The sequence below is a fragment of the Podarcis bocagei genome (assembly GCF_964188305.1).
Source record: "Podarcis bocagei genome assembly, chromosome: 4".
Taxonomy (NCBI): domain Eukaryota; kingdom Metazoa; phylum Chordata; class Lepidosauria; order Squamata; family Lacertidae; genus Podarcis; species Podarcis bocagei.
In genome coordinates this window covers 35,686,927-35,705,233 of record NC_138128.1, presented here as the reverse complement: position 1 = coordinate 35,705,233, position 18,307 = coordinate 35,686,927, and the positions used below count along the sequence as shown (strand labels likewise).

Here is an 18,307-nt window from a genome sequence, read left to right as displayed (position 1 = left end):
ATATAAAAAGAAATCTGGTAGGTGTAGGTACCCATTTTACCATTTAATACGCAATTGTGCAGGATAAAATACGTTTCTTCACATGGATCCTCATCACGGAGCCTATTATGTTGTGCACAAATGCTTTTATAAGAGTACATACAGAGCTTTTATTTTTTCGAACACACTAAGAAGATGCAGGAATTCAAAAGCAATTATTTACAAATGCCTGCTTTCATTTTACATTTTATGATGAATATTTTTTGTCTACAGGCCTATTTATATAGCAGCCTTCTGGTAGCAAGCCAAACCTTGCAATGGAAAATCATAGCCATAATGAAGAAGTCTGTCAAAATCAATTCAATATTTTCTCAGTTTCAAAAGTTATCTGTCTCAAAAAAGCTACTTTCCCTGAAGTTAACTGCCAGATACAGAGGCCCTCACAATTCAGTTTTTTAAAAAAGGAGACCTCAAACACAGTGTTTCTATAGAATTTTTTTTTATATAAAATGTTCTAAACACTAATGTATGAAGGTCAAAATAGACTTTAGATTAATGGCATACATTGAATCTCATGCTTTGGAACCCTTCAGGAAGATGACTCAGAAACTTCAACTGGTCAAAAATTCAGCAGATAGATTACTGACTGAGGTTCAATTTAGATCTCATATAACCCACTTTAAAACTGCTGCACTGGTTGATAGCTCATTTCTGGGTCCATTCAAGGTGCACAAGGTAGGGTTTAAAGCCCATAACAACTCAAATACATCCATCAAAAGCTATGCAAGAGGTCTATTATCTCTGGACTCTGTTTTAGGCCCAATGAAAGAATTGTTGCCATTGCACCACATGGTCAACTAAGTGTTACAAATACAGCTTGCCACTGTATAAAGTTTATTTTTTATTGACTGCTCGATTAGACTTGATTTTAACAGTGTATATATTTTTATATACTGTTTATTCGTTTACCTGTACTGAATATTTATTGTATTTGTATATTTGTACTGAAATGATTGCACGACAGATAGTATATAAATAGCTTAATAAAGCAAACAAACAGTACTTCAAATAGGGCAGATACCACTGGACATAGATAGATGTTACACACAGAGGTATTTGTATAGGGTACATAGCCACCTCACCACCTACACTATACATTTAAAGCAGTATCACACCGCTTTAAACAGGCATGGCTTTTGCCAAAAAATCCTGGGAGCTGTAGTTAGTTAAAGGTGCTCAGAACTAGTAAAGGTAAAGGTAAAGGTAAAGGGACCCCTGACCATTAGTTCCAGTCGTGACAGACTCTGGGGTTGTGGCGCTCATCTCGCTTTATTGGCCGAGGGAGCCGGCGTACAGCTTCTGGGTCATGTGGCCAGCATGACTAAGCCGCTTCTGGCGAACCAGAGCAGCACACGGAAATGCCATTTACCTTCCCGCCGGAGCGCTACCTATTTATCTACTTGCACTTTGAGGTGCTTTCAAACTGCTAGGTTGGCAGGAGCAGGGACCGAGCAACAGGAGCTCACCCCATTCGAACCGCCAACCTTCTGATCGGCAAGTCCTAGGCTCTGTGGTTTAACCCACAGCGCTACGCTATTCATCTCACAGCGACAACCTTCTGAGTGTTTGACAATGTACATTTTGCAACTTGCAAGTGGGAATTACTTGAGGTAGCTGTGGAAGTGTTTTCTAACTATGGCCAATAATCCTACCCGGCAGTTGTCAAAATGAACAGCCACAACTAGATTGCCACCATAAAGTTTATCTTGAAGGTTTTCCTGTGTTGCTGGCTCTAGGTGTGGTGGGTAAGTGTACTTCAACCAGTCCATCCAAGACAGCCCCACAAGTGACTGCATCTTCTCTTCACTGATTAGCCGCATTTTAATCCGGAATTCTTTGACTTCTGGGTCTTGTAGGGCATCAAACTCATGGAGGCCTGAAATGATTTAATTAAACAATACATATTTTTAAAAGTGTCAGAGGGAAAGAATCACATTGCACAACATGGCCAACTAAGGTTTACTCCGAGTAGACCCACTGAAATTAATGGGCCTAATTCCATTATAGACACTAATTTCATTGGGGCTACTCTGAGTAAAATTTAGCTGAACTTAGCTAAGTTAGCCCAAAACTTAGCCCAAAAAGTTGTTTCTTCTTTTATTACACAAACCAATTCAATGCCAAATTTTCCATTAAAAACCCTAACTCCATTAAATATACGCCCCCACACATATAAGCATTCAAGATACTACCACAGCTGCCATTTTGAACTTTCCATGTAGACTATTCTGCTGAGGAATTCTGAGATTTATTTATTTTTTTGTAAATCACAGCTATAGGTTTACCTTGTCTTCCATGGAACACTGAAATATTTTGACTGAGTACTTTGATAAGTATTTTAACTTTTATAGGAAAAAGAGAAAATTGATATACGCTGCTCATTCAAAAGGTCATTCAAAACTGCACCTTACATATGCATAGTACAGTACTGGAGGTGTGGGAAGAAGAACATTACATTTTCCATTAATACTTTAGTAATAACTTCAGTTGTATTTGCCAATGTCTAAGGCGTTTAAACACAAGCCTTCACTGAGAAGCACATGGCATAAAGCGCAGGTCAAGCAGGTTCGAAGAGGAATAACTAATTCTACCCTGAGAAGTACAAAGAACCAGAGAACTTGCTTTGTTCAAAACGAGGAAAATTGCCCAGTCATTCTTTTTCGAAATAATCAGTTACAAAAATCTATAAAAGAACTCTGTGCGTCAGTAGAAGCCATTGTCAGCACAGACAAGTTAGGGTTCAGTTTGCTGTTGAAAGCTAAACAGAACTTGTAGATATTGTGCCAGGAACTAACAACTGCCCATTGTTTCTGATGGGAAGCATGGCCTGCCTATTGATTATTTTTAAATTCAACATAAAATGCATCATTCCCTTTGCAAATTGCAAGCATGATAATTTTTATTATGTTAAAAATTCAACAGAAACTGACTGCATTATACCTCTGAGTACCAGCTGCTGGGAATTGCAGGTGGGCAGAGTGCTGTTGTCCATCTTGCAGCCTTCTCACAGGCATCTGGTTGGCCTGTGAGAACAGGATGCTGGACCAGACTGGTCACTGGTGTGATCTGGCAGGGTCACCTTATATTCTTATAACTTGTAGTTTCTGAATTCCTCAATAAGTAAGCTTCTAGCTGTATATGGCAATACAACCACTTGCATGCCAGTGGTGGGTGGGACCAGAGGCAAAAGCCAACAGAGAAAATAATGTAATGCTTACTTTTGTACAGGCAAGTTTCTACAAACATTTGCATGACCCTCTCAACTCTCCATCTAGGCCAGCAGTTCTCAACCTGTGGGTCCCCAGATGTTGTCAGACTACAACTCCCATCATCCCTGAGCTCTGGTCTTGCTAGCTGGGGGTGATGGGAGTTGTAGTTCAACAACATCTGGGGACCCACAGGTTGAGAAAGGCTGATCTAGGCAAACAAGAAGCATTATCAAAGTTTAAGAGTTATGGGGGAGCAATACTTGGGGTGCAACACACAGCCAGTAAAAGGGTGTGGCAAGGGAGAGTCGAAAGGCCCAAACAGAGAGGTCTTGTAGGCTGTATCCAGCCCCTGGACCTGAGGTTCTCCTGAGCCCTGCCTTAAAGGCAGTTGAATCTGAACATCCAGAAGAATTTTAAATTCACACATAGAAAACATATTGGTTATTCAAATGCTAAAGTCGCAATTACGGCCTTTGCTAATGCTGCTGCAAAGATGTTCCTCTCCCATGCAGTCTGTTGCAGATGGTAGAAATAGAGGAATTTCTCTGGCTTGCCCTTCTCTTTTGAAAGGCATGTGCACAGCAATTGGTTACTGCCACCATTAACATGAGGAGCACCTGGTTACAAGGAATTGCTCCAACTCAAACATTGGGTCAGCAACCTTTTTGGCCCATGGGCCATTTTGAGCAATTGCAAGTCCCAGTCATTTCTCTCCCCACTCCCCTGAGAGAGGGTGTACCCAAAGACATTGCCTTTTCAGGGGACCTGGGTAAAAGTCAGATACAGTAGAATTAATCAGAGGTTTGAAAAGCAAATAGGAAATAGGAAAGGGAATGTCAGAGGCTTCACGGGCACCCGTAGAAGACCTCAAGGGTCCCAATGCATGCCTTGGTACCACAGTGGGAATTGTATCCATAAAATAAATTCCATCATGCAACTGGTCTTATAGGCCTCTGAGTCTGAGATAGATCGCAAGACAAACCAGTGTGGAATTACGAGTACTGAGTACACAACATGGGCCTATCCCTGCATTCAATTGCCATAGATGTGGAGGCTTAAAAACTTCTCGTGTGCATGTGTGCATGTGTTTAAATGTTATGCTGTAAACCTACCCAGGGGCAGGATATCATTTACAGAAGAAACAAAAGTACAACTCCTCATGGGAGAAAAGCAATGAAACTGATAACTCTTACTTTCACTTTTGCAAACCATATGAAAACAGATATTTCTGTACTGTGTTTCCAGTGATCACTGACAGGTGTGTTGTTGCCATCACTAAAAAGTATGTGAGCCTTAGCTTTCCTGCCAATTTTGGGAGCTGCAGATGTGTGCAGAGGTTTCCACCCTGTTCTTAGTTCCAAGGTATTCTTTGGCTGCTGTATTGCTGAGGTCCCGTGAATGAATAGCATAGAGCCCTACAGACAAGTCCCCACCATCCTTTTCAGTAACAACCTTGAGCTGTGACAGAGACAGAGAATTGTTGCTGACCTTACATGAAGCTGCAACACAAGATTAGAGCTCCTTACAACCACAATTTTTGTCTTGGCAACAAAGACTGCCCCAAGCCTGTGGAGCACTGGAAGAAGTAGAAGTTTGGTGTCTAATACATTTCTATCTTATGTCAAGATAAGCCTGTTCAATTATACCTGATGGTGAAAATCATTAAAATTGTTTTTTAAGGAAAGAATATCCAATTAATAGGAGTTATTTACAGTCCAATTACTGGGTAATGTACATATTAATGTGCATCCATCATACCTTGTATGCACATGATTAATAGAACATTATCACTATCCAACATTTGTAACATCCTAACACAGAAACACATACAATTGATTTCTGAATGCGTTTTTCAATATGGTATTTACTCTAATTATGATGCTATGTAAAACTATTAAAATTTGGGTGTTTTTTTCCATAGTTAATTGAGGGATACACATTCAAGGACAGAAAATGGTCATGTTAAATTTTATTTGGGGTTAATCTTACTATAGTTAAGCCCAGTCCTTTTAATGCTTTCGGGCTAATTTCAATCCACGTCAGTGCTCTTTTGTATCTCCATCTCCACAGCCAATATTTACCTTTTCCTATGAGGACACCTATTTTAGAGTCCAATTTTTCCCCTGGGTCGCAGCTTCTTGTAATTAGTTGAAGGACAGGAAGGAATGGTCTAACGTCACAGAGTCTGCGTGTCTCATCTTCCAGTTCTTCACGTACCGCTGTTTGGTTCACACAAGAGAACATATAGGAGTCGATCTCCATAAGAAGATGAAACAGAGGGTAACTCTGTGCTTCCTTCCATAATAGCTGCAAATAAGCACAGAGACTGTAACAGTAGAATGCTTTGTTCACAAAACCCACTCTGGAAAGTAAGACCTCTGTCAACTGTATGCACAGCATTAGGTAGGTGTTTCTGTATCACTCATGCAAGCCCTTACTTCAGCTTAAACAAACTTCCTTCAATCAAATACAGCTGACTCAAGCCTCCAGAGAATAGTGGTAGGTCATTCATCTAATTTAAATTAATACAGCCATTGTTTATTAAAACTAAAAATCACTGATCCTGAAAGAAATCTGGTTCTCTCTGCTGTAAAGACTGTGCTGGAACAAAGTGTCAAGAGTAAAAAGGTACACATGTCACTGTCTTTATTCATGTTTTAGTAAAAAAAACAAGTGCTAAGAGGTGGGGTGGGACTTCTTTCCCAAGTTAGTTCTTATGCATTGTTTTTTTGACTGCTGGTTTGGCAAGATTGTTGTAGGGTTTTGGCCACAAGGCATCTGAAAAGGACATCAATTTCAGGCCAGTTGTAGAACTTATGAACACTATGATTTCTGCATCTATCAGCCAGTAAGCTAGTTAAACAGATGACATCTCAGCAGAAAAGAATCTGCCTGACCATCTTCTATGTCTACGAGTAAGAGAATATGTAGCAAGCAGATTCCAAGGTTCCCAGGGCCCCATAACACACTACTGGTGGCAGCTGTTTTCCATGGTGTTCTGTCCCTATCTCCCCCCCCCCCACATTGGCGGAGCACGCATAAGCGTGATCTCCCCAATTATACCCCCATTATGCCCTGACCCCAGGGGTGAAGGAAGGGGTGTGTGGTGGAGGCGGGCCGCCCCAGGCGTCACCACTGGGGGGGTGTGACAAAATGCCGGACGGCACTTACCGTGGGGCCTGCAGAGAGTGACGCAGTGGCTTGGGTGCCCACAGGCTCCATGCTGCCCCAAACGGTATGCCTGCTGCCTCCCCCACAGCTGTAGCATGGCTGAGTGGGAGAAGGCAGGCAGACCCCATGGAGCATCCTGCCCCCACGGGCAGCTGGCTACACCCCTCGGTGCAGGGCACACGTGCAGTGCAGGCACCTGATCAGCTTGCTCTGCCACTGCCTGCCCCACTCCCATTATGTGCCATTACATTCCCATCCTGCTCTCTTCTGGGTCCAAAAGGACCCACACATTGGCAGTCACACATCATTTGGATGGGCGCAAAACGGTCACCTCATGTACTAGTGAATTCTTTCCTGTAAAGTCCATGGGGGTGACTAGAATTGCATTTAGATATGAAGATTATTCCATTAGCTTTTCTGATTATAATGCTAGCACTTCTGTCCTGCTTTCTAAAGTTCCATTTACACTGCAATACTTGCTGTGTTGTGAACTGTTTTGGTGTTTTTTTTATTGATATACTACTGCCATGTCACACTAAATCTCATTCGCATGAGTGGGTTTGGTGTTACATTGAATTGTGCCATCCTTTGTGTGTGTGTTTCTATTCCCCCCTGATTCCCCCATGAAAACTGTGGGAAAGAATTGTATGCTGGAATGACGCTCCAAATTTCATCACATGGCATGACCCATGAAAACCACGGGGAAATTACACCACAGGATTTTCCAGGTAACCAGGGTTGCATCTGAATTTTCTCTGGAAGCGATTAACAGAGAAATGAACCCTAAAATTTCCATAGATTTCCATAAATGTCCCTTAATCCATGTGAAAGATCACAAAAAATCAGGTAAGGAACCACTGGAAAAATGGAATAAAATACTGTCTGAATGCAGCCTAGTTCTAACCAACATAGTTACAAGAATGCACCCTTGCATGAAAACAACAATGGGATGATGCTCATGTAGAAGCTAATGTTTTATAGGGATCTGCCCTTCAAACCAGACCCCTAAGTCATGTTTCACAAAATTTAAATCAGGTTACATACTCAGGAATATTATTTTAAACACTTAAATTATATGATAAACAAAATGCACTTTAATGAGAAGTTGCTAATAGACACTTTAAGAGCAAGCCAGTTTTACCTGTTCTGTATTACCTGTTTTATAAGACTGATAGTGGCATCACGTGGGACATCTAGACTGATGTAAATTCCAGTGGGAAGCAGGAAGTCCACAGATATTAAGCCATCAGCTGCTATCTGTGAATCTACTGCCCAGATGTCTAGGGCATCTGCCATGGCAGGAGGCATAATGGACTTTAAATCTCATAACCATGTGGTCCTAGAAGAAAAATTAAGTTAGATTAATTTACTATGTTCACTTTCATAGGACTGCTTTTAAATCAGAATCAAATACTACACAAACATCAAAGGGTGCCAAACAGTGGCACCAGCACTCACATAGACAAAGTTTATGAGAAGATACTGCCTTTTTAGGCATGACTTCTGGTCAGAGCTTCACTTAAGTTTGTCTAATGTAGAGTAAGGAAGGAATAAAGAAGGAAATAACTGCAATATTCTGAAGGGTATTTTTCACATTTAAAAAACTTCCAGTCTAGTAGGCATTTGGAAATGAGGCATTCTAGAAGGCAAAAAACAACACACACAATAGATTTCTATGCTAGCTCTGAGCTGTGATTAGAAATCTTTGTAATGGAGAGACTGTCCAACTGTGAAATTAGAAGAAAATACAAATTTCAAGTTAGAATATCTTACTCAGACTTTTTTTTTGGGGGGGGGAGAAGCACAAAAGTGTGATTATGAGATGTGCAACTAGTAAATAATAATCCCAGAAGGTCGATTTTTTGCTGCCATTGAATCAATAGTTTAAAGACAGCCCAACCCCCATTTTGCAATGTCTGGGTGCACAAAATACATCTTATAATGCATGTTATAGCCCAAGTTGATAATTTACATTTACAAAGCTCAAGTACAAAGCCCTCTTGGACAAATATTTACATGGTCCGTTGGATTCCACCATGTATGCAACATAATGGGTCAAAATTCTAAAAAAGGCATATTTAGCTTAGAAAAGGGAGAATGTCATAGTAGCTTTCAAATACCTAAAATCCTGCTATTTTTATATAGGGGTCAGAAAAGCAGAGCAGCAATTGGGTGTTCTAGAGATACTTGAAGAAGCACGAAAGCAAAGGGGTTTCAATAGGAACAAATCAATAGGAACAACAGTTTAGCAATGTGTACAGGGCTAAGTTCACCCATGCAGTAAAGAGGTATGGAAGTGGCTTCAAACTGCCACAGAGCGCAAGGCTGTATACACAATACCAACTTAAAATACAGAAGTGGGAGCACAGTGGATGCACAGGACATGGGAGTGTAAGCCCAAATTTCCCTACACAGTAAGCCATTCATGTCAGAAGCTTACCCTCATCCCAGGAGTTTTCACCTCATTCTTGCAAAGATGTCACAATGGACATGGCGAAAATCACTGAAGGCTTGTGGGAAGTGAATGAACAGCATACCGCACAATCTCTCTTCCATTTAATGGCTTTTTTCAAGTGGTGATCATGTCATAATGACGTGTGTGAATTAGATGTAATCCTATAAGCAATCCTGCTCTCACCAGGTGACATTTGATGCCTGCAGTTTTAGGACTTGGGAACTGTTTCAGGGGGTTAAACGTTTTTCAGATATCAGGGGCACTAAATCAGTACACAGGCTGAAAATTGCAGGCTTGGGGAAGGGAGAAGTCCCTAAAGAGAAACAAAAGCCTGAACCAAATATATTCCTCTTTTTTGTGTGGATACCATTTTATAAACTTCTGGTTTATTATTAAACTGTGCATTCAATAGGAAGCTGTAAGGAGGGAGGAAGTGTCCCAGGTGAAGATCAATTTGCAAGCGCTCAAATCAAACTAGCATTCGGGGGCGTGTTTTCAATATGCAAATACAACAACTGCACAGTAGAAAGGAATGAGTGAGCATTTTGTTTGTCAACGAAACAGATTAGCTTATTTCGGAAATGACATCCAGTCGCCATTCTAATTTGTGCCACTTGCGGACAACATAAAGGTCAGAAAAGTGCAAAGTATTTATACAGAAAATGGCACTTGTCACAGCCATGAGACTGCTATGAGAATGAATCACAGGCCAAACTGTATAATGCAAGGCGATGCCTGTGAATGACTAACACCCTCACATCCAGCAGTTGAAATAATGCCAAAGATCCATCTGTGGCAAATAGTTACATGAGAGGAATTTTAAACAGCCCCCAGCAAAAGGGGGGAAAAGTTTGTATGCAACTATTTATACATAATGAGCCAGTTCAGACATCATGATGAACCATAGTTCGCTGTGATGGGAATGAATGTCAGTAGGCTCTCACACTCTCTTCCTCCTCCACCAAGTACAAGAAGATAGGCAGGTTTGGCTTCCATTAAAAAAATAATAATAATTTAACTGCAGCTTCTTGTTTTGTTATCTTTAACTATTGTTTGTTTGAAACAATACAACTTCAATATCATTTTGATGAAGGAGAGTATAAAAGTATTTTAAATAAGAAAGTTGAAATCTGTAGTTGATTTAAATCTCTAGAGTAGAACTGTAGAGTTGGAAGGGACCCTAGGGGTCATCTAGTCCAACCCCCTGCAATGCAGGAATCTCAGCTAAAGCATCCAAGACAGATGGCCATCCAACCTCTGCTTAAAAACCTCCAAGGAAGGAGAGTCCGCAACCTCCCGAGGGAGACCACTTCACTGTCAAACAGCTTTTACTGTCAGAAAGTTCTTCCTGATGTTTAGTCGGAATCTCCTTTCTTGTAACTTGAGGCCATTGGTCCGGGTCCTACTCTCCAAAGCAGGAGAAAACAAGCTTGTTCCCTCTTCCACGTGACAGCCCTTGAGATATCTGAAGATGGCTGTCATATCATATGTGATAGGTAAATGTGACAGGTAAATTTAAAAGTGTTGGTAGAAACACACTTTTTGTTCAGTGAATCACGCAACTGTTTGTTTTAATGTTTGTAGTTTCTGCAAGTACATTTTCTTGTGTGTTTATGCATTTATATACAAAATAGTATACAGTTTATATATAAAACAGTAGTTTGGAACTTTTCTATTTTAACTTTGCTTGAGTTGCTGCACTTGATGATGTAAACTCACCTCACATTTTAATACAGTAGGAGAAGTATTCTACATGACGCTGCATTGAAAAACTGCCAAATATTCCTATTCAACTGTGTATTTCTTTAAAAAACTTTTTTCTGAAGATACCATAATACATCATAATCACATTTTCTACATAATTTGTGCTTGTCAGTTGCAGTACTTGGTAGGGGTGTCTATCACCTCCATGTGCAGTTCAAATTATGAAGCAAGTAGGAGTGATGGCATCGTTAACAAGGAATCTCAGGTGGGATCAGGGACTTGCTAAAGTTGTTCTGTGAACTCAAGTGCCCCCAAACCACTGCCTTTTTCCATTTAAAGTGACCAAGCTGTCTAGAGAAACACCCTAAACTTGAGTAGAGGAGTGTGTGGGTGGGGGGTGGAATCTTTCATTTTGTTGTCTATGTTTTAACCACAGTGAATTATTTTCACAGGACACTCCGAACACAGTGATTTGAGGGAAGGGTGTTGGTGCCCTTCTGAATCACTGTCTCTTTCATAACAATTTAAAAATCAATACTTCAATCAATTTGTGTTCATTCTTAGTTTGTAAACCTTTAAGAGAGCTCAGTATAGGATCGCTCCAGTTTCCTTCAGTTCCGTTTCTGTTTTCACATAATTTATTTGTTCCTTTTTATTTCAATCCCTTTCTGTTTTCCAACAAATACCACCTACTTAAATTATTTTTCATTCCATTTGTATTTTTCTTTAGGCTTCTGCAATCTTTTATTAGAGTCCACATCCCACACAAACTGTTGTGTGTGTTGCTTTTCATTCATTTAAAATGCTATTTCTCCCAGTTTTAGTTTGCTAGTTCAAGGCTTCATTCTCCTGCCTCCAATTTTAGGATGCCTGTCATTCCATTACATTTAGTTCTTCCTGGTGAGTATTATTAATTTATATTAAAGTTTTCTCCCCCCTTCTCTAGGTCTAGTATCTTCACATACACAGAGACATACTCAGCTATGGAAGCTTGTCCCTGAAGTACAATCCCAGTTGTGCTGCTCATTGCCAACCCATCATTACCCAGTTATCCAGGGGCACCACCTTGTTGCCACCAGTTTCCAGACTGATTTCTATTTAACCCACCCCCACAAGATAAAGTCTGCCCTTGTAGGAAAACCACTACACCTATTCTACTGAAAGTGGCAGACTTTGGGATGTAGCCAATGCTTCAGCTCTTTGAATACAACATAGTTTCCCAACCTGTCCCCTCAAATTCAGCACTGGAGGGCTGGAGAGAGCAGGGGCATAAGAGGAAACAAAAGCCCTGCATTGGATACAACCCTTTATCCCTTCAGAGGGGCCAACAAATTGCCTGTGAATTGCATCCAATTCTGTGAAAAAAATAAAAGGTTAGAAAAATTTGTCAAGGTTCCCTGCACACACACAAAAACCCTGCAGTTTGACTGGTCCAGGAAGAGCTCTGTTGCCTTCAAGTTCCATCCATTTCTGTTTTCAGATTACCTGTTTCAGTCAATAGGATGGGAGAAACAGACTTTTGGATTTAAGAGATATGATGCAGACTTGAATAACAAGCCAAATCAGAAAGACAGTGGATTCAACACAGTTCAAGTTGTTTTGTAATGCTACAGATACAACGTGAATCCTGTGGCTGGTGCACACCACCAGTATTTATGGTTAACTTAGGTAAAAGATGGCATATACTGAATATCATTTAACAGAATGCCATTTTAAGACATATAGTGAATTGAATAATCTTTGGCCCCTGCTGGGTCTAAGGCTTAGATCACAAGGCCACAATCCCACATACACTCACCTTGAAGTAAGCCCCACTGAACACAGTGGGACTTCCTTCTGAATTAACATGCACAGAACTGTGTCATATGTACTATGGCCTAGTTCCTGGGGTGTTAGGTCCCATCCAGTTCAACAGAAGTTCCTAGTGGGTATAGGAAGCAGACATATTATGCCAAGCCATTGGGACATTTAGCTCAGTACTGTTTATTGTTGATTGGCAGAAGCTCTCCAGGATTTCAGGCAGGAGTCTCTACCTGGAGATTCCAAATACTGACTGCATGCAATGCACATGCTCTTCTATTGAGCTATGGGCCTTCCCCAAGTAATCAGGCTTGTAAGAGGCTTTTACTTCAGCATGGCTCATCAATGCAGTGTGTTTACCGGAAGGCATTATACGTTTCACAGTGGAAGAGCTATACTGTACACTGTTTCTCTGAAGGAGGGTATAAATAATTAAAAACAAAATGGCTTAACATTGAGCGGAAGTCCCTGCCTTTGTTCTGCACATCCCTTTTAAAGTACTCTTTAGTTTGCTTCCTAATTATTCTATTAAGAGTATGCATGGCATGCTCAGTAATTCGTAGCACTTCTCATTTGCTCTAATATAATAGAAAGAGATGCTGTAATGCCTTTTGGAACAGCATGCATCTGTATAGGTCAACTGCAGTTCAGAGGGTCAAGTTGTCAATGAATCAGTGTTCACAATGCTTATCCCAAACATGCAGAACCCACGTTATCTCAAAAACCTCACATGCTCCATTATAAAGTTGATCTTAATAATGGTTTCTTTTCCTGGCACTTTGTAGCGATTTTCAGCATGACTACCTGACTCAGTCAGTAATTTAGTCTCACCCCTTTTCTAGCAACTTATAACTGTAATTAAATTTAAGACATAATAGAATCTGGGAATAAAAATGGGGCAGAAGGGGGGGGCTAGCTCATCCCTATTGAAGAAAGGGGCTCAATTATCAATAATTCTACCTAGATGCAAAACTGTAAAAGGAGGCACATGATTATTAAAAGTCTCTTTTCTTTCCAATACTTTTGTATCATAAAAGTAGATAAATATCTGTTTTCCAAATCTTCAGATTTTTGTTCTAATTTTAATTACGTTGTTTCATTCATCACTGCTATCTATGATTTACTGTTAGAGATAATTTAAAGGTGTTACTACACTGCTGATATGAAAAGTCTCTTAACATACAAAAAACCCCCACTTCTGCTCTAAAGTCTCCTGCCACAGTGCAGGTTCTCAGCTGAGTGTCCTTGAACTTCTCCAAATCTTAGGTTCCTCTGTCTCAGACAATTCACAATCCCATGGCAAATTCACCCCACCAGTCTCTCTTTCTTATCTTTGTAACCCACTCGCTCCCTGCCAAAGGAAGTGTGAAAAAGAAAAGGATTTCCCTAGGTTTGAATACCATAATCAATAAATGGTTGGGCCAACCAGAAAATCTCAGGATCCTTGTTGTAGACAATATTGAGCATTAGAGTAACTATTCTAGGAGCTAAGGATATTTTGCGTCTTAGTGAAGAACTGAAGAAAGAGGTGAACCTAAAAAACTGAACATCAGCTGCTGTGTCCCCAGTTCAAACTATAAGCCACAGGACCTAAAATTATATTGGCTGCATCTGAGAAAGAGGTGAGAAGGCAAGGCCCTTTCTGCTGGCTCTGTGGGAGCAAGCTCCCCTATGGCTCCTCCCTGAAACGTTTTCTGCACTGACTATGCATTACAGCTGGTAATTTAGCTACTTCATACAATACCTGGAGGCACACCAGATCAACCTATCTCCAAGCATCCACACAAAGATGAAATCTCAAGTACAGCTGTACACATGAAATATCTTGCACACACACGTCAGCCTACAAATGTTATCTCTACTGTTGTGTAAGGGCATGTTCTTACCAGGCATAATTTCATGACTATGAAAAGTACAGGGCCCATAACTCTCAGGGTCTGAACAAGACATGACGGAACAACCACCCATGAAAAAGGATGTCTCATATGAAAAAAACCCACAAACCCAGACCAAAGGAAATGGTATCTCAAGATGTTGGCAAAATGAGGACCTTGTTTTCAAAACAGCCCAACAGATTTTGGCCATTTGTTATTTAAAGGTCTTCTTCAGAGGTCAAATGAACAAACAGCCTGCAAATACATCAAATACAGCCTGCAAATACTTTCTGTTAAATACATCATCTATTCACATTAGTGGGTGACTGATTGAGTCTTCAGTAAAGGTGAATAGATGATACAATTAAAGTCAGCATGGGGAACTTGTGCACCTCTAGATGTTGCTGACAATATTAGGCTAGACGGAAAACAGGATAGCGTGGCATCAGGCAGCTTCCAACATACTTAATCCTCATGCCCAGTGGCTATGTATGTGAAGAAGGCAAAGACTTTGATAAGACACATGGCTCCCGTGTAATTCCTACTTTGGCCCTCAAATTATCACCCAGTGAACTCTTGTCGCACGTCTTTACAATAAGGGACTATTACCACAGCATAGCACAGCATACCACAGCTTTCACATAGGATGTTCCCCTCAAAAGTAATTAGGAGGAGTTCTTTAGTATCCTTCAACCCTTATCAATGCTTTCAAGTATGTTTCATTACAAACTCTGATATTTCAATAAATGATCACAAACTTTAACAACTACCCTGGAGAAACTAACATACATAACATTAAACATACTGTACATTCTTGGGAAATGAAATGAAGTGACTAGCTATTTAATACTTCAAGACCCTGAAGCAGTTTTGTTCTGCTGATGAAATTGGCTGATGAAATTAAGAACTATTAATAAATATTCTCACCATTGCTTTGCTGTCATTTGGGAAAACTCTATTGCTCCCTCAATTTCCAAATAGCATCTTCAGGATTAAACACTTTTATTGAAGAAGCACATTTGTTATATTCTGGAACAGGAAATTTCTGGACAAGGTGCACCTTTGTTATTTCTTCTCTATGTAACAGTATTTTCCTACATTGTGCCTCTTTTGTATTTTTCTAATATTAAAAACATTATACCACACATTCACACTCCTTCTATAAGCAAACACTAATGAAGAGTAGAAACAGTAATATAGACATTCAATACTTTTAAATGAAATATTTTCATTCTTGTTACATTTCATAAGCTTTACACAGCTGCTTAGAACAATGACAGTGTGATTTTGTGGTCAGAGCTGAATTCTGCAGGGCAACTTGATCCTATACATGCTTACTTGGATGTTAATTCCCACAGAGTTCAATGGGACTTACTCTCAAAGTAGTATGCATAGTACTGCAGACTCAGTCTGATCACTGAATTGTTCAATATTAGCAAAGCTTGCTGTAGTCAAGAGAATATTTGATTTCCTGAGCTATGAAAGACAGCCGTTGACAGGTCCTTCTGCACCATTACACAGAATATCCCCTTCCTGGATAGCAGTGAAGTTAGCTGGCAAGAAACCATTGTTTGAATGTCTGTGGCTACTCTGTCTTTCTCCTTTAATTGGAGCTTCTGTGATACACGAAACCTCGCTCAGGAGCAAAATACAGTGGATGCTGTACCACAAGTATGTTTTTCAAGACTTGTAATATTTGGCCAGGATAATTCTAATTGAAGAACATATTTATTATACTGAAGAACTGTGAAAGTACAATGTTTGGAGATGTTAAAGCAACCACTAGGAATGGTTTTTATTTCATCCAGAAACTTAGATTTCGCACTAACCAACACTGAAGAACTTATTGTGCAAGCCTGTCTTTGACCACATGAATTTATAGAATGTATTTAAAAGATTTTTATCCTCCCTAACAAAGATTAAGCTGGTGTACAGCTGGTGTTGCATAGTAGCCAAGAATGCAAGCTGGGGGATTGTCTCTCAAATCTCACCTCAACTCCTGGGTAGAATGAAGTAATATTCAATGTTTCTCATCTATAAATGGGACAGTGATATTTACCTACATTATAGGAGACCCCCCCACACACAATCTGGTGCCCTCCAGATGTTTTGGACTACCACTAGCCACAGGATGGCCAATAGCCATGCTAGTTGAGGCTGATAGGGAGTTGCAGTTCAAAACATCTGGATCCCCCAGGCTGGGGATGGTGGTGTAAGGATTTCTGAGTACATTAAGAGTACTCAACACTCCAAGTAATATAAAAATGCTAAGTATTACTATTATTGAAAACATAAATGGCTTATAAATGATTTTCATCAAGTTTATTCTGTTCTCATACCATCCACTGAAAAATAAACAGGAATTTGACAGTTGCAATCAATATCTCAACATTTAGTTCTAACTACCATGAATACCAAAAAGAACATTCCTATTTCTTTGTTCCTTTATGTGTCTAGTATTAGGTCCCAAGTTTCACTTTAGCTTTTACTCTCTGACATCTATCCCCAGATATTATATATACACACACAGATACTTTTCCTGGTTCTTTCAGTTTTTCACGGGGGGAACCCTGGGAAACAGCCCGTTTCTCCCTAAGTATTAACCAATTTTCCAGGAAAAAAACTAGGGGGGGGGGAGAGAGGAAAAAATAGGGGTGGATGTAGAGTTTACCCCTCCAATTTTCCATTTCTCCCTGGAGCTTCACATCTCTACCACAGGCCTGTTATAACTGCAAACATCTTCAAACAGGAACATAAGCAATTGCTATTGACAAATACCACTGCACAGCAAGGTCAAGTGTTGGGTTAAGACCAGCAAGACCCAGGCACAAATCTACATTTGCTCATTAGGTGATGTTGGGCTAGTCAGAACTATGTATGTTATCTAAAGCTTCCTGAGGTACAGGCAGAGGCAGAAATAAAATATTTAATTTAAAGGGGGGGGCAATCACAGAATGCTACTAAGTTCTCCTAAGAGTTGGTTGACTGAAATCAATTACTCTAAGTTAGTTCATCTACGTCAATGGGTTCACACTCAGTAGGTTCAGCATTTAGCATTGGTGCAATCCACTGTTTACCAGTATCAATTTGTTTTTATAATTCACACAGGTAACAAATTTGTGATCTTTCTTTCTATAACTTTAAAGGCTTAAAAACAACAACTCGACCACTCCTTTTTGACTGATCAAATGCCCAATCACCGACCTTCAAGAAGCAAATCAAGAAGGATTTTTTTTTTTTAAAAGGTAGTATTTTCTTGATTTTGCCTATCAACACTACATTTACTGGATTGGAAAGGTATCCAGTATGCCAACTGATTTAGTGGGGGTCCTCAGTAATTAAGAGCCACAGAATTCTATTATATTCAGGCTCTTTAAGTGTCATAAACAGATGTGCCCCATAAGATAAATCAATGCTGAATGAGGAAAATGCATTAAAACAAAATAAAAATAAAAATGGGTAAATGGAGAATTCAAACAAAAAAAAAGCAAACAAGCTGCAATTCATTACTCAGCTACAGAAAAATATGAGCAGTAGTTATAAGACAATACAGAAAACTTATTTTATCCTTTAGCAGCCTGCCTGAAGTAGAAGAAAACCATTCCCCTATGTATCTTTTATATACCTTGTGAGTTTTGTTTTGTTTCAACTGAAGGGTGACATTAAAAAAATAATAATCATCATAATCCCCCCCCAGATTCCCATTTACAGATGCCATACAAGAATAATCAGGCCTGATAAATATCAAGTTCCTTTAATGACTAATAGGATGAAGTAGTAGGTGGAACTATGACTGTTCCAGAACACTTCCTGTTTACAACTACTTACAAAATCTCAGGAGCCTAGATTGGAACAGCTGCTTAGCTAGGCCTGAAGAATGAAGGTATCCAGTATGAGATTTCCTGCATTGTGCAGTGGCCCCAAAGTCTGACAATGGGAAATCCAGGTTCATTTCTGCAATCAAACATCTGTCCACACAAACCCAGATGCTACATGGCAGACACATAACTGTCTCATTTTTGTTTACTGAGAAAATTAGTGGAAAATCAACTTTA

The 18,307-nt window shown here is 39.8% G+C and overlaps 1 protein-coding gene across 7 annotated transcripts in view; it reads right to left on the bottom strand.

Moving 5' to 3' along the window:
* PIK3CB (phosphatidylinositol-4,5-bisphosphate 3-kinase catalytic subunit beta) overlaps positions 1–18,307 on the bottom strand; it is a 105,177-nt gene that overhangs the window by 36,606 nt on the left and 50,264 nt on the right. For all 7 annotated transcript variants that reach the window (XM_081192544.1, XM_081192545.1, XM_081192543.1 and 4 more), the window contains 3 exons: positions 7,575–7,758; positions 5,330–5,555; positions 1,692–1,915 (listed from right to left, as the gene is read on the bottom strand). In XM_081192544.1, coding sequence (XP_081048670.1) covers positions 1,692–1,915; positions 5,330–5,555; positions 7,575–7,727 — 603 coding nt within the window. In that variant the 5' untranslated portion in view covers positions 7,728–7,758. The remainder of the gene's footprint in view (positions 1–1,691; positions 1,916–5,329; positions 5,556–7,574; positions 7,759–18,307) is intronic.